The following is a 19971-nucleotide window of genomic DNA, read 5'->3' as shown; positions in this document are numbered from 1 at the left end:
CATGATGCTACATTTTCAGGACCTCCTTGTTTTGGGCTACCTTACAAGTGACTTGCATGTCTCGTTCTTCTGGATGGTTTTCCTGATACTTCCTCCTTGGCGGGGTTTTGGTTCTGTTTTCTCTGCTATTCCTGTATGGGGTGGCCTTTATCCACCTCTTCTACTTCTGTCTCTGCCTGGAACACATTTCCTGAGGCGTTTCGCTCCGACTTGGGTTTGCTCAATATCAGCTGGTGTGGGTCCCTCATCTTTTTTCCGGAGCTGGGAAACTCTGGTTCTGATGGCGGCTGCACCGGTGTTGCCAGTCAGCTCTTGCCTTCTCACCGGCGGGTTTGCGTCCCTTCGCCTCCCTCCAGGGCTATGCGGCCCTTGTGGCTTAGGGCCTTTCGGTCATCCTAACTGCTCCTTTCTGGCCAGTACGTCCTTCCTAGCTGTGGCATAGTCCTTCTCGTCATGCATTTTCCCTCATCTTCCGGCGTACTCTTTAGGCTAGGTTCAGACTACGGAATCTCTGGGCAGAAAATTTCCGCCCGTAGATGCTGAGTGCGGCCAGCGCTGACTGTATCAGTCGGCGCTAGGACCGCGCAGACACTGCAGTCTCCAATAGAATGCAATGTGTTCCGTGCAGATTTCCGCCTGAAGAAAGAGCAACGCCTTTCTTCAGGCGGAAATTTCCAAGCGGATTTTCCGTTCACAAATTCCGAAGTGTGAATCCATGTGGTCCATGCCCTAGCTTTCTTCCTGGCCAGCTCATCCTTGTGCCTCAGTCTGGACATGGGTCTTGTGTTGGATTTCTCTTAATCCTTTTCCAGCGGCTTCTGGTTTCTGCCTTCTGAGTTCTAGCCTTCTTGCTGAGCGTGCTCAGCAGTTTTTTCTGGTCACTCTCCCTCCACAGCCTAAGTCCTGCCGTTGAGGCTGGCCGTCTAATAGGGCTTTCCCTTCGAGCCTTCTTATGCCATTCTCATGGTGGTTGGTGTTTCCTCGCCATGTTCGCTTTGGTTGTATGTATCTCTGAGGTTTTCTTTTCGCTCTCTTCTGCGTTTTTACCAGTCCTTGGTAGTCCTACTTTTTCTGTCTTTTTGTCGGAAGTAGATTCCAATCTCCTGCCAGGGCAACCATTACTCGTTGTATTTGGTCGGCTGTCGGATCCGTTTCCTCTGGGCCTCGTCCACATCCCTCCTACAGATGGCTCTTTTCAGTCTCTGGACTGACCTTCCCTTCTCTGATGGTTGTTTTTCCCACCCCAGGGACTGCTTTTGTACGTCCCATGGTCTCTGTGTTCCTCAATGAGACAACCGAGAAAAGGAAATTTATTTATTTTATTTTTTCATTTTTTTTTTATTTGTACTCGCTGTAAAATCTTTATCGTAGCCTTCATTGGGGAGCTCAGCACCCATTTACTATTCCAAGTCAAGTTGTTTGTTTCCTGTTGTTTCTTTCTGGTGTCCTTCGGACAGATCTCCTTTTGTTGTTTGGCTTCTCCTACTGCTTTGTGAGACAACTGATTAGCTCAGAGTCAGTGGGCGGGTATATCCTGCTGAAAGGATCCGACTTCTTTTTTTGCCTAGTGGCAGCATCATATACCTATGGTCTCTGTGTTCCCCAATGAAGGCTACGATAAAGAGATTTTACGGGGAGTCCAAAAAAAAATCTCCTTTTATGGGTTGCGACATACATTTTATGGTAAAATGAGTGATGTCATTACAAAGGACAACTGATCGTGCAAAAAATCAAGCCCTTATACTCGTCTGTGGATAATAATGTAAGAGATATAATCTTTCAAAGGCAAGGAGGTAAAAAACGAGTCCTTAAGGCCCAAGTTCAACCCATGGGGGACATTTACTAAGCTGCGCCAATGGTGCAAATGCTTAGTCACACATTTTACCGCAGTTATGGTGATTTTTTTTTTTTTTTTTTTTTTTTTAGCAAAATTGCCTTTTCGGCACAGATGGGGCAGCTTTACCAAAACCTGAAGTAGGTCCAGCGCACAGAAAAGTGCAACTCTTTACAATATTATTATTTATTATTAGTAATAATAATAATAATAATATATTAATGTTTCATTCTAGTTTGGTAAAAATATTGACCAAATAAGGACCAAAATTCTATGTCAAAATATTATGAATAATAATAATAATTAAAAGTATTCACCTGCCTGACTCCCCCACGGTTCAAATGGAGCTCTGTCTTACTTAAAGGGATACTCTTCCCCTAGACATCTTATCTCAGCTGCGGCACTCCACACATCTGGTGCACGGAGCGAACTTCGCTCTGTGCCGGATGACTGTCGATGCGAGGTGGAGTCTCAGCCACGCCCCCTCAATGCAAGTCTATGGGGGCGGCGGCGTGACAGCCCCCCCACCATAGACTTGCATTGAGGGGGTGGTTGTGACTTGCGAGCCTCCAGCATTGCACCTGATGCTCTAAATGAATGGCGGGTGCAGCGCTGGGACCCCCACGATCAGACACCTTGTCCCCTAGCCAAAGCATAGGATAAGATGTCTAGTGGCAGAGTATCCCTTTAATTTCCTCGTTTAGGGGTACGTTCAGACGAGAGGATTTACAGAGCAGATTTACAGCGAGTAATTCGCTGCGGATCCGCCGCTGAAGGACCTCTGTATGCTGCCTTTACATGTTCCTGCTCGGAGCGGCAATACGCCTCTACGAGCAGACACACCGCGATGTGCGAGTCTCCTCGTGCATGCGCAGTATACTCGCACATCGTGGCAGCTCTCGGCCTAGCTCATAGAGAAGGGGGAGCGGCCGCGATGTGTGCGAGTACACCGCTCATGCGTGGCGACATGCACATCGCTTCAGTGTGTCTGCACGTTGTGGCGTATTGTCACTGCGAGCAGGCACATGTAAAGGCAGCATACAGAGGTCCTTCAGTGGGGGATCCGCTGTAAATCCGCTCATCTGAACGTACCCTTAGTTATTGTCACATTTAAGTGTTGCTCAGCCACAGTTGAAACTGAAACCAGGGATTTATTATTGCTTTTACTCCACCTCAGTCAGGTTTAATTGTAAAAGTTATTTTCCAGACAACTCCTTTTTCATTTTACTTTTTTTTTTTTTTTAGGTTAATTTTATTTTATACTTTTTCAGGTTCTAAATCTGCTGTAATGGAAAACTACATTCTTTATGAAGAAGTTGGGAAGGGAAGCAAGTCTATTGTGTACAAAGGGAGAAGAAAGGGTACGATCAACTTTGTGGCAATTCTTTGTATAGACAAAGGCAAGAGAGCAGAGATTACAAACTGGGTAAGATATTTTATTTTTTTTCTCTAAAATGTCACAGCGAAAATAAGCGACATTACTTTCTTCGTTGACCTTGTTCACATAGCGGGTTTTATTGTAAACAAAAGCATTATTCCTTTCAAGACAATGGACACCTTATTTGAATCTGCAGACTCCTTTTATGTCAGTCAGCAAAATGGTTGAAGGTAAACTGTAAGTCTGTTAACCCACACTGAACCCAAAACGCTGGGTTATAGTGTGGGTGAACGTGAGTCCGAGGGGGTCACTTGCTTAAATATGTCCATTAGGCCCTGAGATATGTCCCCCAGAAGATCCTCTGCTGAATTCAGTGAATTGCGCGCTGGGGGCGGGACTTCACCAGCTCAATTTACATATTCATTGTCTGTGACTCCGCTTTACTAGAATGTGGAGTCACAGAATCTCCTGAGTGTAATACTGCCACACATTGTGCTCCTGAGTATAAGGCCACGTGTTAACATGGTGGAATTTCTGAGCAGAATTCTGTGGAGATATCCCACTCAGAAATTCCGCTTCAACAGGGTTTTTAATGGGATTCTGCTGCACTGTGCACATGGTGAAATTTCCACGGCAGATGTTTCTGCTATAGAAATCACAATTTCAGTGTCCGCAGAAACAATGACCATGCTCATTGTTTGAGGATTTGGCTCGGAAATGCAGTGCCTTATATGGAGACTGCACATTTTATAAGCAGTCCTAGCTCTGTTGAAACATTGAAATGTGTAGAAAATGGCCGCATATTTTCTACAGTGTTAACATATTCTTGTACTGACACATGCTGAGCTCCAGAGTATATTATTGCCAAATGCTAGGCCCTGATCTGAATTGTACCTCAGTGTCTCTTTAAAACAAAAAACAAGGTGTCTGTGCTCCCTCAATGGATGTTGCCACTGTGCCCCCTAATTAACTGTGCCACTATGCATATGAACTGTATCACTATGCATGCCCCCATATGAATTGTATCACTATGGGAAACACTTGAGAATACTCATCTCTCCCAAGGCCCAGGGCTGTGCCTCTGTTAGGCCGGGTTCACATCACGTTTTTCCAAATACGGGACCGCATACGGCTGGGGGGAGCTAAAACCAGGTGCTCCCGTATCCCTGCTGTATGCCGCCCGTAGGTAATGTATTTCAGTGAGGCGACCGGAGTGAACCGGTTGGCTCATTTTTGCCCATATGCATTTTTCCACTGGACCTAAAACCGAAGTCAACCACGGTTTTAGGTCCGGTAGAAAACCACATATGGGCAAAAATTAGCCGACCAGTTCACTCCGGTTGGGTCATTGAAATACATTACATACAGGTGGCATACGACAGGGATACGGGAGTGCCCGGTTTAAGCTCCCCCCAGCTGTATGTGGTCCCGTTTTGGGAAAAATGTGATATGAACCTGGCCTCATGGCCTCTGCTAGTTAGGCCTAGCTAGAGTAGGACAATGCATGCAGCAACAATTGCGCCACTACATCATAGAAGTGCAAGGTGGCTGGGCAGGGAGTAGAATGTTCCCTGGCTCCTGCGGCGCTTGGCTATTTATTTGTATCAGTGTGTTAACCTCCCTGGCGGTATGATTCTGTCTGGAAATTTGTACCAAAAGCGGTACAATTTTTTTGCACTGAATTTCACATCTCCCCCCGCCCATTTCACATCCCCCCTCCTTGTCACATTCTCCCCACCACCTTGTCACATTCTTCCCCCTCCTTGTCACATTCTTCCCCCTCCTTGTCACATTCTTCCCCCTCCTTGTCACATTCTTCCCCCTCTGTCACATTTGCTGCAGAACAAGTCCTTTCCCCTTCAGCCAATCACAGGCTTTACACCACTGCGGCAGCTGGAGGCCCCCTGGTAGGGAAACACTGACTTTAAGTATTTTTCTTTACCTGCTCTGGCCGGCCCCCGCAACGGGAGCCGACCAGAGCAGATAATCGCATGTTTTCCCGGGGGCCGCATCGCTATATCGCATTGCTTTTGCGATATATCGTGCAGCCCGGCCGACAACTCTGCAATTCTACCCCGAGCGTGACTCGGGGTTACCGATCCTGGCAGGGAAAATTAACCCCAATTCACGCTCGGGATTACCGCTCAGGAGGTTAAAGACACTGTTACAAAAGAATACGGGTAGAGCAGATGCGTCCTTTGGTAGATTTCTTGAAGCAGACAGATTTCCGGATGATTGGCGACCACGGTCCGGATGTGGACTGTGGTCTGCCAGTTGACTGCCAAGGTCATATGGAATATGGGGGAGATTTATCAAAACCTGTCCAGAGGAAAAGTTGCTGAGTTGCCCATAGCGACCAATCAGATTGCTTCTTTCATTATTCAATGACCTTATCAAAAATTACAGAAGCTATCTGGTTGCTATGGCAACTCAGCAGCTTTTCCTTTGGACAGGTTTTGATAAATCTCCCCCTATGTGGCCAATTTAATGATCAAAGTAAACCGGAAGTTTAACCCCTTACATACCCTGATCAATAGCGACATGTAAGGTATTTAACAGGGAGAGAGATGCCTCTGTCTTTCAATCTGAACTCCGCAGGGAGATTGTGGCGTGCTGATGCTCATCATGGCAGCTGGGGACCTGACAAAGGCCTCCAGTTTTTCCATTGGCTTTTGCCTATTAAGCCATGCCAGATTAGGCCTCGTCCTAATAGACTGCCAATCATAATGTCTAACAGAGCTCCATTGTCAAAAAATAAAGTTATGGCCTTCAGAATATGATGCAACAGTTACAATATGTTTTTGTGATCTTATCTATAAATACATACAGTCAGTCACAGTGCTCAGCTAAGCATTTCTCTCTGTTCATTTTAGCAATTGGTGGGTGTATGAGCGACTGTACCCTCACTGGTCGACATCTCTGACATGTTTCTATAACATATCCAAAGTTTTTTTAATAAAGGGATAGTAACGATCTCTTTATAAAACTTTGGACATGTTGTAAAGCTGCGGGTTTACTTTGATCGTTAATGATGTCCTGTTATAGTAGTGTGCCCATCTGCCCCTCTCTTCATATGTTCATTGTTAAATATTGTAGTCCTATTTCTAATGTCTGTTATATTTTAATTTATACTGCTTCTACTGATTTTGGGGAATATGCTATTACTACATAAATAAAATATGTTCTGTCAATTGATTTTCTGTATAAATCTTTTTTATTTTAGGTCCGTTTAACACACCATATTAAGCACAAGAATGTGGTGGCATTTCAGGAGTGGTATGAGACTAGTAACCATCTGTGGCTTGTTGTGGAGCTTTGCACAGGTAAGAGCAGGTTTTGTCCTCCATCTGTAACCTGTCATCAAGATCATTACAATGTGATTCTGTTGTACTTGAGTTCTAGAAAACTTACTGTCTGGGTTATTAATATTCTATTACTTTTGTGATAATACTTTTGTCTCATTTGGTGCTGTTCCCAGAATCAACTCGTGTGAACTGAGAGGGAAATAATGGAATTAGCTATAAAGTGCCCAGAGAGGGGGCAGGACTGCTGGCAGAGCTTGATCTCTTGATTATTTTCACTTCAAGTATTTACTGTAAATGAAGATTGAATTTTATGGTCAATAAAGGCAATGCCAAGTTGTCTTATAAATTGGTTGCACACGTGAACATTGTGATTTTCAGTAGACAGTAATGTTGGACATGTTTATGTGTGTATTTATGTAGACAGGACTAATAGAGTACAGTGTCAGACTGGAACATGCCCTGTTCTTCTGGTGGACCCAGCCTCCATTGATCTCTTCACTGGGCCACATGTTTTTCAGGCTTTACAGCCTTTCAGCAGAGCAACGGAGTTTGCAGGCAGATTCCAATAGGTGCTTGGTCTGCACTAAAAGAAGGGTCAGTGGTCAGAAAGAAGGTCCAGGTGTAAAGGAGAACCCTGCGGCTGTGTACATGCAGCCAATTTAACCAGTTGTGGTAGAGAGAAGAAGCTGACTAAAATGACTAGTGGCAGAAGAAGCTGCAGTCTGATCATATGGGTACTACCCAAAGGCCCATAGGGGAGGTGGACCACAGTTCATGTGTGTTCAAAATAGAGATTTTCTAATACAGCCTCTATTTTGAGAGCGTCATAGGCTGTCAGGAGCTGCAATGAGGCGGTAGATTCATGAAAGTCCTGACCTCCTTAGTCTGAAGATGACAATGTCTGGTAAGGTTAGATGGGAGTGGGCTGATCAGTGATTATGTGGTAAAGGCACTGGCCCCTACTTCTCAGGGACATTGCAACCATATTCTGGAATCTGTAGTACTATACATCCAATGATCTACAGAGCATTGTACTATCATTCCATCACTGACTGGTGGCCTGTGAAACTACATGTTTCAGCATATTCTGCAGCAAGTTTGTTGTTTCTTCTTATATTCTTGTTTTTCTTTATAATGACTTTATTTGGGCACTGTGTCACTTTGGCATATCCTACATGTACTACAGAGCATCATTTACTGGGTGTTGTATTATGCTGTATGATGGTTTGGTTACACTATACATTATGCTTCTCTTAAACATTAGCAAATCCAAAGGTTTTCCTTAGTGTTGCAACACCCGGTGTTCCTGCTGCTTCTAGCCTTCTCCTCAGACTCCATGATACACAAGAATTCATCCTACATCTTATTATTGGCTTCTCTCTGTTCTTTCAAGGGATTGGTCTAAGCATTCAATGAATCAAAAGGTTTGACTTAAGAAGTTTTTTATTTTTATAAATGATGGTAACACTTAGTCTCACAGTCATGTCAAATGTTTAGATCACTTGTAGTCTCAGCACTAAGACCCTCCTCTGATCTCTAGATATAGCTGGGAAAAGCATGTGCTGTGTGCTTTACTCCCAAGCTTGTCGCTCAATCTGACTCAATCCAATTCATTGCAGGAGGCTGGCTCCATAACATTTTTAAATGACCATTAGGCTTAAAGGTAGGCATATGAGCTGATAGGGACACAAGAATAGACCAAAATGGGTTATTTTGTGAATGTAGTTCACAACCTGATTACTGACATTGCTGGCTATCCTACAACTACCTCACATTAAAGAACAGAAATGCAGCACTGCTATGTTTCAAAGCTTTTCTGACTGGGGACTTTGTACAGTAACACTGTATCATCCCATAACTGCATTACACACTCACTGTGACAACCCGATGAAGTTAATGGCAGCTTAATACAATTTGCCATCAAAACCCAGACATCATTATACGATCTATTAGCGTAGCAAGCAATCATATGTTGGACACAGACAGGTCCAGTCTTTGGGATGGTGTCATGTGGAAGCACAGGGTACTTCTACTGAAGGATACCCAGAGGTGATTTGACACCCACGGCTTGTGACCATCATGAATCTTTATATTATTTAAATAGCAGTTTTATACATTTGTGAGCACAGTGGATCCCTCTATCTATGTAGACGTTGGTGTTGATTGAACACTGTATGGTCATATTTACTTTGCTTTGTATGATGCTTATACATATTATTTTGCCAGGTATGTTTGCAATAAACTGTTCACGTTACATTGTGGTAGATTTATCAAAACCGGTGCAGAGAGAGAGTGGTGCAGTTGCTTCAGATTTCTTCTTTCATTTTTCAGAGGCTTTTTTTTTTTTTTTAAATGAAAGAAGCATTCTGGTTGGTAGGGGTGACTGCATTACTTTCACTCTACTAAAGTTTTGATAAATCTCCCCCATTGGCACTGTACTCAACATAGCGATGGCCTCAAAGTCAATGTTCTCCTGTTGTGTCAGAGGATACCTGTCACTATTACTTCAACAGGGATACTACATTGCATTGTTAAAACAGCAAACATGAACAAGTTACCAAAAAAGGGAAAAAAATGAAAAAATAATGCATTATGTAAAAAATCTGAAAAAATAAAGTAGTGCACATTGTGGTATTACCATAACCACAAGTGTTGTTTATGCTGCACACAGCTGTAGATTCTAGATACTGCATGAGATGTGGCTAAGTTGTGAAAGGGAGGCAATAACCAGGAGGACATGACATGTGGCTGTATATGGCATATGTTGTACAAAGTAGTGGGGCTAAATGAGCATGTATGTGATTCAGGTGGAATTATTAATATAATATCGGTGTTGGCGGAGCTCGGTAATGAAATAATGAGGATGGATTTGCATGACATCTGGTGAAACAATGGAACATGGTCGTAATATGTAGTTAAATATCAAAAGTTGAAGTTATTAAAAATTATACAGAGCAAGTGGAATGTGCAGAAATAAAAGCCACAAATGGTACACATGTAAATGTATTGGGTTATTAATAATATGTTCATGTTAGTTTTGCAATGCTGAATTAAAATCTGTATGTGCCCTGTTTGTGAATCACATTGAAATACATTACAGGAGGTTCACTTGAATCTGTCATTGGCCAGGATGAGCACTTGCCTGAAGACACCATTCGAGAATTTGCTGTGGATATTATTTACGGACTCCACTATATCCATGAACTTGGAATACTGTTCTGTGATCTGACCCCTCGAAAGGTAAGTCAAATAGTTTGTTAGTTTGCCCTTGCGTGGAAATAGAAGATGTCTAAATTCTACCTCTTGAAGTGAATTTAGTTAAACTATTTGGTTTTTTCAAAAAATAGAAGAAGCAGCAGCACACCCAAGCAAAAAAAAAGTTGGGAGCCCTGGTTAGGGGTTCCAAACAGGTATAATGAAAAAAAAAAAAAAACACTGCAGCACTCCAATCCAGTAAAAAAGACTTCTGCCTGACGCTTTAATGGAATAAACGCTACTCACTTTTTCACTGGATTGGAGTGCTGCAGTGTTTTTTAATTATATATTTTTTCTCCTAACTAGATAGTTGAGAACTGTATTTTAAAAGACAACTGTGCTAGGCTCTGGGGAGTCTAAATATGCGGTCCAGGGGGTGTGATTCCGGTTTCAACTGTGTGAATATGAGGCTGAGGGGTGCAAGTCAGACTTGGGAAGAGTAAATATAAAGCTGATTGCATGACATGCAGACTCCCATTCACCTGAGCCTTTCATTCACACTACTTTTAAAAATAAAGTTTCCACCACTATTCAGGGAAAAGTGCAGATAGTCAACCTGATAGTAAAATCCCTATATCTATGTAACAGGATGAAAACCTCTTTTTAAATCAGGACTCTCAAGACTATCTAAAAAATAAAAAGAAACTACATATTTATTTATTACTTACAGGTATGTCTTAAGCCTCCTCCCATCTATGAAGTGAGCACAGATTCTCCGCTAACTTCATGGACCACTGGTCCAGATGGCTATCAGCAGCCAGGGACCCACCAGTAATGAGTAAAGATGGTCGCTTTAGCTCCTCTCACCTGCTTCCAGCCAGCTTCTGCAATCTCTGCTCATCTGGTCTGCCTTCTGGCAGACTACAGAAGTAGAGCACAGATAACACTGATCAGTGCTATGCCTATGCACAGCACTAATCAGTATTAGCAGTCAAAAGTGAATAGGCCCCACCCCAATAAAAAATTAAAATACCCATTCTTTTACTCACAGAGCTCTCGTGCTTGATTTTGCTGTTATGTTTGGCGCATTCCTATGTCCTTCTTGATTCTTACATACCCTTCTGTTCATGAGGAGGTCCTCTCTTACTTGGCCCCCAAACATTTTCTTTGTTCCCCGTTCCCTGTTTTGTATTCCTTACCCCTGATTTTACTTACCTGTTTAATAAAATAGTTGAATTTGAAAAAATGAAAATCCCCTTTTCCAATTTGACAAAAAAAATGTTACGGTAAAAAAGAAATCAACATGTTTGCAAAAAATTGGTGAACAGCATCAATATAAAAAAAAAAAAATACCAAAGTGTAAAATTGCTGATTTTTTGTCACATCACATCCCAAAAAGGGAGAAAAAGTGATCAGAAATTCACATATACGCAAAAGTAGTACCAATTAAAAACTAGAAATCACAGCACAAAAAATGAGCCTCATACAACTACTTATACTGAAAAATAAATTATAGGAGGTCAGAATAGGGCAATTTTAAACATACTTCTTTAGTTAAAGTTTGCCTTATTTTAAAAGTAGTACAATAATTTAAAAAAATAAGCATGTGGGTATGATTTTTGGGTTGTATTGACCCACAGAATGAAGAGAACATGTTAGTTTTACCGTAAAGTGTACTGTATAAAATCAACCTGCCCCCCCCCCCCCCCACCTTCTCAAAAGTGCAGAATTGCAATTTTATTTTAAATTTTCCCCCACAAAAAAAAAAAAATTCTGGTTGCGGCCTACATTTTATGGCAAAATGAAACATGTTATTACAAGTACACATCAGGTACAATTAGTTGTGCAAAAAAAAATAAGCTCTCATACAAGTCTGAGGATGAATTAATAAGTGTTTTGTCTCTTAGAGGGCGGGAGGAAATAAGAAGCCACAAAAATGTAAATTTCCTGTATTTTCAAGGCCAAAATGTTTTGTGTCCTTATGGGGTTAAAGGAGTTTTCCAACAATTGACTTCTCAATAGAACATATCGTTTCTCCATAGGACAATTTTAACACTGCACAAATGCTGGAGGTTTCTCCTCACTGCACACCCCTAGTGAAGAGGTGTTTGAATGGAGTGGCGGTCCAGCATGCAGTATCATTTCACCTATTGACCACACAGTAGAGATTAGAGCAGCACCGCAACTTGTATGTTTCAGCAGTACCAATTCCAGCGGGTACTTGGGGCAAATGACCAGCGGTTGTGTTAGTACGGTAATAGACAGCATTCATAAGTAACAATAGTAACAGCAAAAAATATATCCTGCACTCACCGCAACAGTACGGGTCAACCTGCTCCTCTTCAGGACCTCCAATAGACAGGCAGACAAGGCTGGTGTGGGGCGCTCAGAGGCTCTGCCTCTGAGCGCCCCACACCAGCCTTGTCTGCCTGTCTATTGGAGGTCCCGAAGAGTCGCCGGTTGATCCGTACTGTTGCGGTGAGTGCAGGATACCAATTCACATATGGTTTATTGGGCTGACAGACATAGCTGAATGCCATACTTGACAACAGGTGATAAAACTCCCTTTAAATTGTTAGTATTTCTTCACTTGGACAACAGCTGGAATATATATCTCTGTAATACTGGCACTTTGCTTGGGAACGGACATCAGATTATCCCAAAGGGCGTACTTTAACCAGATCTTTGTTTACAGCACAGTAAGGTCATTGAGAAAATGATGTACAAAATCTTCTTTTAGTTTCCTGTTTGTTAGCATTGAGATAGAGATGGGTTATGGGTTTCACAACCAATTTAATAAGCATAGGAAGCTTTCTTATCCCACCAACCATCCCTACTGCTAGAAACATTCTTTATGCAGATAGTGTCAGTGTGGGTCTGCAGTGAGAAGCCATATTATAGTCTCTGGGCGCCCCTGTGTGGCATGTATATGCCACTAATTTATTTCTCACAGTGGCACACCGAGGTCTAGTAGAACATTATAGGCAATGTATTCAGGATCTATTTAATGCCATATTTTGTGTTTCAAAAGCATCAACTGAGTTTTGCCTCATATATGAAGCAGACTTTTTTTTTACCTTACAGTATAGCTGTTCTGGATCCTGCTTATAAATCCTCAATACAGGCATGTTGTGTTTGGTATTCTAATCCTCTCAAATATACAGGCAATCCCAAAATGTAAACAGTGTGTTCTGGCTAGCTTTATACGTTAGATGTGACACAACTGTAACATTGCGTAATACAGTGCCTGTAGGTTATGTTCTATGTGAAGCCAATCGGACATCATTAAATCATTCTTAGAAAGGATGTTACATATTCCAACATGTATTTTCTGTAATACTAGTACAGTTAATCTTATGTCTATAACCAGAGTGTGGCATCTATTATTTCCTTTTATTCTTTTTCACATGTTGAAAGATTCTCCTGGATGGACCAGGCACCTTAAAACTAACCAACTTCAGCTTTTCAAAGGCTGAAGGTGAAAACTTAGAAGAATTTTTTGCAATGGTTGGATCAGAGGAAAATTCGGGCGATTCTGGGGAATCTACACCTCGGCGAAAACTGAGGAACCACATTAAAGGTGAATTAAAGCCATTTGATTTTCTCCTCATTGGAGCTTGATATAATATGTCATTTAATATATTGAATAAATGTCCAGAAGTTGTTCTGTGTTCTTCCTGCATTTTTCTGTCAAGAGTTTAAGTTGTAACTTGAGAAACTGCATAAACCTATTTCAGGTTTTAGTAGGGGGATTTTATGGAGAGTCATTTAGGGTAAAATACTAAAAAAGATATTGGTCCCTATGGAATCTGTTTATTATAAGCTTGATGTATCCACATTAAGAAAATATTGTAACTTAGGCTTTGTTCACATCACAATCGTGCCATTCGTTATAATTATATGTTGACATTAGGTGAAAGTGGGATACTGACCTAAGCAAGCTTAGACAGGCATGGGCCTCATAGACTAGTGGCACAAACAGTCAGTTAATGGCTACTTTTTGGTCACTTTCTGAACTTATATGTTTTTGTGCTCTGACCCTAAAGCATGGCATGCTGCACTATAGGGCCCACTTGAAAACAATTATATGTTCAGAAAATTGGCAGAAACATAATCATTAGCTGACTGTGTTCAGGCTACTAGTTTATCGGGCCCATGCCTGTCCATCCGTTTATATGTCAGCATCCCAATTTGAAATAATGCTGACATGTGGTATGCGTATCATGGAGGGCACAATCCTTATGTTAATGCATCCAGTTTATACACATGAGACACATGTATAAGCATGAGACATTAAGTCAGTCACATTTGTGGTGCAATATTGTGTAATAGTCTTCTGTATCCATGCATTTACTAGTACTTAAAGCGTACCTGTCAGATCCCACAAAAAACTAAACTTTAATATCTTACTCAGTTCCTCATCCTGATCATGTACAAAAAATTTTTGTGTATCTATCACCAATATTTCACTAACAAATAGCATATTACAGCTGCTCAATGTCTTTCATCTTTCCAGAGGATGACTCCTCCCCCTCCCTCACTCTGCTCTTGAGCCTGGCAGCCCTGCTCTGTAACCCTTTCCTCTCTGGTTTTATGCTGTATGCACACACAAAATGATTATTGGAGGTGCCTGTACTCTACCAAACACCCAACTCACAACACCCCTGAGGAAATCACCTCAGAGTGACGGAACGAGTGGGGTTCCAGTCTCCCTGCCCTGTCATTATCCACGTATAAGCATGAGACATTAAGTCAGCCACATTTATTGTTTGCTTTTTTATGAATATTTTTCTCCTTATTATTATTTATTATTTGGGTTTTTTGAACAGCATTCCTTGTACTAAATCATATTAATTATTGCATTAATTTCTTTATTTTCTTGGGGTTAGGGGGTTCATGGCCCCTCCCCCAGTTTTGCCTGGCTCTAAATTGAGCCTTTTTAATTGTTTTAAAATGTATTTTGTCTTCCTAAGTTGATATTGATATTAATACAGACATTATACTCTTGGGGTGTGCACTTTATGTAGCAAATTCTTTTCCTTGGTGTGTATTGTACTCTACCAAAGACAATATGGTGAGTGTATAATTTACATCTTCCTAAATTAGTGCAAGTGATAAGTGCTAAAAGTACAGTAGTTTCCCATGTCATTCATGTGTGTCATCCTTTGGCAGTCCTGTAATGCTGGGACTTGTAGTTTTGGAATAGTTAGAGGCACAGTGTTTGGGTAACTTTTTTTTTTTTTTTTTGCAGCTGTGTTGCATTCAGCTGTGTGCCTACAGCTTTTGCAAAATTGCAACTGTCAGCATGCCCAGGCATCTATTGACTGTCCAGGCATGCTTGGAGTTGTAGTTTTGCAACAGCTGGAGGCACATGATTGGTAAAAATCTGTGTTACAGCAGTGTTGCTGCAGGCTGTGTTCCTCCTGCAGCCTTGTCAATCAGCCATCTTGTGTCCATGACCCTTGGACACTCTCATGCTGCTGTGGGACTGAACAATGCCCCAGGAGGTGTAGGGACCCCTAGTGGTGGGATTTTCAAAGGCAGTTTTCTTTAATAAAATGTGAACATTTTTAAAAAATATATTAGAAAAACTATTGTTTTGCCAAGATGTACAACATATAAAAAGTTTTTATATCTGACAGTGCTATCTGACTCATAATTTTTTTTTTGTGAAATTTGGAATATATGAGAGAAATATTCTGTGTAAAACTTCACACAATTCACACGATTATTGGTTCCAAATGGTGCAGCACCCGACCAGAGGGGGCACCCCACTGGACTTAATATTAACCAACAGACCTGACTGAGTAACTAATGTGCAAGCAGAAGGACACCTAGGAAATAGTGATCATAATATAATACATTATAACTTGTTCTTCAATAAGGGAATCTCTCGAGGGGCCACAAAACAATGAACTTTAGGAAGGCAAAGTTTGAACAGCTCAGAGAATCCCTTGACACTATAAATTGGGATAATGTCCTCAAAAACAAGAATACTGACACTAAATGGGAGACTTTTAAAAATATCTTAAATTCTCAGTGTAAGATGTATATACCTTATGGGAATAAAAGGGTCAGAAATAAAAGAAAAACAATATTACACTACTAAAACAGGACGGCAGTGAAGAAGCATTAAAAAGCTATAGAGAAAAATGTAAAAAACTGATAAAAGCCGCAAAAATAGAGACAGAAAGACCATTACCAAAGAGAGTAAAACTAACCCCAAAATGTTTTTTTAACTATATAAATAGCAAAAAGGTCAAAAATGAAAGTGTTTGCCCCTTAAAAAATTATGAGGAAGAAATTATAAACTGGGATCAGGAAAAAGCAAATATATTTAACAAATTCTAATTCACTGTGTTCACTGAGGAAAATTAAATGTCAGGTGAAATACAGTGTGATAAGGTAAACTCCCCAGTACAGGTCACCTGTCTAAGGCTGGGTTCACACTACGTTTTCTCCCATACGGGAGCGCATACGGCAGGGGGGAGCTAAAACCTCGCGCTCCCGTATGTCACCGTATGTGCTCCTGTATGTCATTCATTTCAATGAGCCGGCCGGAGTGAAACGTTCGGTCCGGTCGGCTCATTTTTGCGCCGTATGCGCTTTTACAACCGGACCTAAAACTGTGGTCAACCACGGTTTTAGGTCCGGTTGTAAAAGCGCATACGGCGCAAAAATGAGCCGACCGATCGTTTCACTCTGGCCGGCTCATTGAAATGAATGACATACGGGAGCGCATACGGTGGCATACGGGAGCGCGAGGTTTTAGCTCCCCCCTGCCGTATGCGCTCCCGTATGGGAGAAAACGTAGTGTGAACCCACCCTTACTCAGGAAGAAGTACAGTGCCCCCTACCAAAAATCAAAATAGACAAATCACCAGGTCCAGATGGCATTCACCCTTGTGTTCTAATGGAATTAACCCCTTAATGATTCAGCCCATTTGGGCCTTAAGGACTCAATTTTATTTTAACGTTTTCGTTTTTTCCTCCCCGCCTTCAAAAAAACATAACTCTTATATTTTCTAGAGGGCTTGTTTTTTGCGCGACCAGTTGTCCGTTGTAATGCCATCACTCACTATACCATAAAATGTATGATGCAACCAAAAAAATACGATTTGTGTGGGGAATTTTTTTTTTTTTTTTTTACATTTTATTTTAATAGTTGGGATATTTACGCACGTGGCGATACCAAATATGTATATAAAAATTATTTTTACACTTTTTGGGGGTGAAATAGGGAAAATGGGACAATTGACGTTTTTATTGGGGGAGGGGGTTTTTCAATTTTTATTTTTATTTTTTACTTTTTACTTTTATTTTTACACTTTAATAGTTGATCGCAGACCAGAGCAGAAGACCCGTGGAAGGCAGCAGAGGCAGGTGAGGGGACCTCCGGCTGCCATGCTGGATGATCTGATCGCTGCGGCAGCACTGCGGGCGAACAGATCATCCATTTTAGTGTCGGCAATGCTGCAGATGCCGTTATCTGTATTGATCACGGCATCTGAGGGGTTAATGTTGGACATCCGCGCGATCGCAGATGTCTGCCATTACTGGCAGGTCCCTCGCTGCGTTATGTATAGGACGTAAATGTATATCCTGGTGCGTTAAGTACCAGCTCACAGGACATACATTTACGCCCTGCGTCGTTAAGGGATTAAGTAATGTAATAGACAGACCCCTATTTTTAATATTCATGGACTCTATAGTAACAGGGACTGTTCCTCAGGACAGGTGCATGGCAAATGTGGTGCCAATATTTAAAAAGGGGTCAAAAGGTGACCCCCAGGAATTTTAGGCCTGTTAGTTTAACCTCCTTTGTATGTAAATTGTTTGAGGGTTTTCTAAGAGATGCTATTTTGGAATATCTTGATAAAAATAAATGTATGACTCCATATTAGCATGGGTTTATGAGGGATCGGTCCTGTCAAACTCACTGATCAGCTTTTATGAGGAGGTGAGCTCCAGACTGGACCAAGGGCAATCGCTGGATGTTGAATATCTGGATTTTTCTAGAGTATTTGATACGGTGCCACATAAAAGGTTGGTGCATAAAATGAGAAAGAACAGGCTGGGGGAGAATGTGTGTAAGTGGGTAAGTAACTGGCTCAGCGATAGGAAACAGAGGGTGGTTATTAATGGTACTTATTCTGATTGGGTGACTGTTACTAGTGGTGTACCACAGGGGTCAGTCTTGGGTCCTGTTCTATTTAATATATTTATTAATGACCTTGTAGATGGTTGAATAGTAAAGTAGCAATCTTTGCAGATGATACTAAACTCTGTAAAGCGGTAAACAGTAGAGGACAGTGCACTGTTACAAATGGATCTGGATAGGTTGGGGGTTTGGGCTGGGAAGTGGCAGATGAGGTTCAACACTGATAAATGTAAGGTAATGTGCATGGGGAGGAAAAATCCAGGCTAGAATTATGTATTAAATGGGAGCACGCTTGGGACGACTGACGTGGAAAAGGACTTGGGAGTCTTAGTTCACAGTAAATTTAGCTGTAGTGATCAGTGTTGGGCAGCTGCTGCCAAGGCAAATATAATCATGGGGTGCATCAATAGGGGCATAGATGTCCATGACAAGGAAATAATTCTACTGCTGTACAAATCACTAGTCAGACCACACATAGAATACTGTGTACAAGAAAGATATAGTGGAGCTGGAGAGAGTTTAAAGACGGGCAACCAGGGTAATACGGGCAATGGGAGGACTACAGTACCCAGAAAGATTTTCACATTTAGGGTTATTTAGTTTAGTTTAGTTTAGAAAAAAGAAGACTTAGGGGTGACCTAATAACTATGTATAAATATATCAGGGGACAGTACAGAGATCTCTCCCATGATCTATTCATACCCAGAACTATCTATAACAAGGGGGCATCCTCTACGTGTAGAGGAAAGAAAGAAGGTTTCTACACCAGCACAACTGGGGTTCTTTACTGTAAGAGCAGTGAGACTGTGGAATTCTTTCCCGGAGGAGGTGGTCATGGTGAACTATGTAAAAGAATTTTAAAGGGGTCTTGATGCATTTTTGGAGAATAATAACATTTCAGGTTATCGATACTAGATCTATAGGACAGAAGGTTCATTCAGGGATCTATTCTGATGCCATATTTGGAGTCGGGAAGGAATTTTTACCTCTAGTATGAGTTTTTTTTTTTTTCCTCTGGATCAGCTCAGTAGGGTCTCATTAGGGTTATAGGTTGAACTTGATTGACCCTGGTCTTTTTGAAACCTTATGAACTATGTTACTATGTAGTAATGTAGGGTGTGAAAAAAAGAAAAAGAAACGTAACTAAGGATGGATTTTTTTGTTTACTCCTTTTTACTAACAGCAAACTTCTGGCAGCTCTGGTTTTCCTACAAAATTGCAGCAATAAACACTGGTCCTCACACATCTCGTGTGCATGATGTTTATGGTTCTTCTGACCCTTTTGCCATTTTACTGTGATACTATGACGTCCCTTCATGATGCAGGGATGAACATATGCCTGTTACCAACAGAGGGTTCCATTTTGAACATAGTTGAATCCTTAATGGTTTTATTTGCTCAGATTTTTTTATTTTTTATAAGTTATACTGAAATGTATGTAATAAATTTGTTATTCTAGGTTCTCCAGTTTATGCTGCACCCGAAATAATCAAGGGAGCAGATTTCTCTATATCAAGTGATTTTTGGTCTTTTGGATGTATCTTATATGAAATGTTCACTGGTAAGTGGTGTCAAACACTTTTATAAAGAACAAATTACATTTTTGAGTTTTTTGCTATTTTTTTTTCCTACTAACAATACAAGGCTGTCTTCATACCACATTTGAAATCTCCTGACATATACGGCAAATGCCATAGACCTACATAACACTGTGAATATGAAAAGTGTCATTTTAGTCTCCATTTAAATGTTTACTGTTTAATTGCTGGATGGAATAGTGCAAACCGCTGCTCTGTTACAAATAGCAAAATCCAGTATAAAAACATACACTGTGTCGTATATGTTTTTTCAGCGTGGGAGTCAATGCAGGTGTTTGACCCAAAAATCGTCAAACACCTGTGGGGTGTTAAGGCTCACTGTACCCCTTGTTATGTTCCTTGAGGGGTGTAGTTTCCAAAATAATATGCCATGTGTTGTTTTTTTTTTTTTTTACTGTTCTGGAACCATAGGGGCTTCCTAAATGCGACATGCCCCCCAAAAACCATTTCAGCAAAATTTGCTTTCCAGAAGCCGAATGTGACTCCTTCTCTTCTGAACA

At 41.2% G+C, this 19971-nt stretch overlaps 1 protein-coding gene across 9 annotated transcripts in view; it reads left to right on the top strand.

Moving 5' to 3' along the window:
* ULK4 (unc-51 like kinase 4) overlaps positions 1-19971 on the top strand; it is an 819452-nt gene that overhangs the window by 32778 nt on the left and 766703 nt on the right. For 8 of the 9 annotated variants that reach the window (XM_056520600.1, XM_056520601.1, XM_056520598.1 and 5 more), the window contains 5 exons: positions 3106-3260; positions 6436-6535; positions 9618-9757; positions 13130-13292; positions 19333-19434. In XM_056520600.1, coding sequence (XP_056376575.1) covers positions 3123-3260; positions 6436-6535; positions 9618-9757; positions 13130-13292; positions 19333-19434 — 643 coding nt within the window. In that variant the 5' untranslated portion in view covers positions 3106-3122. Of the gene's footprint in view, positions 1-3079; positions 3261-6435; positions 6536-9617; positions 9758-13129; positions 13293-19332; positions 19435-19971 lie in introns of all 9 variants that reach the window. The other variant, XM_056520597.1, reaches the window with a different exon arrangement.

This window comes from Hyla sarda, chromosome 5 (assembly GCF_029499605.1).
Source record: "Hyla sarda isolate aHylSar1 chromosome 5, aHylSar1.hap1, whole genome shotgun sequence".
In the NCBI taxonomy this organism is placed as follows: Eukaryota; Metazoa; Chordata; class Amphibia; order Anura; family Hylidae; genus Hyla; species Hyla sarda.
Note: the sequence above shows the minus strand (reverse complement) of the source record. Positions and strands in the feature narration are given on the sequence as shown.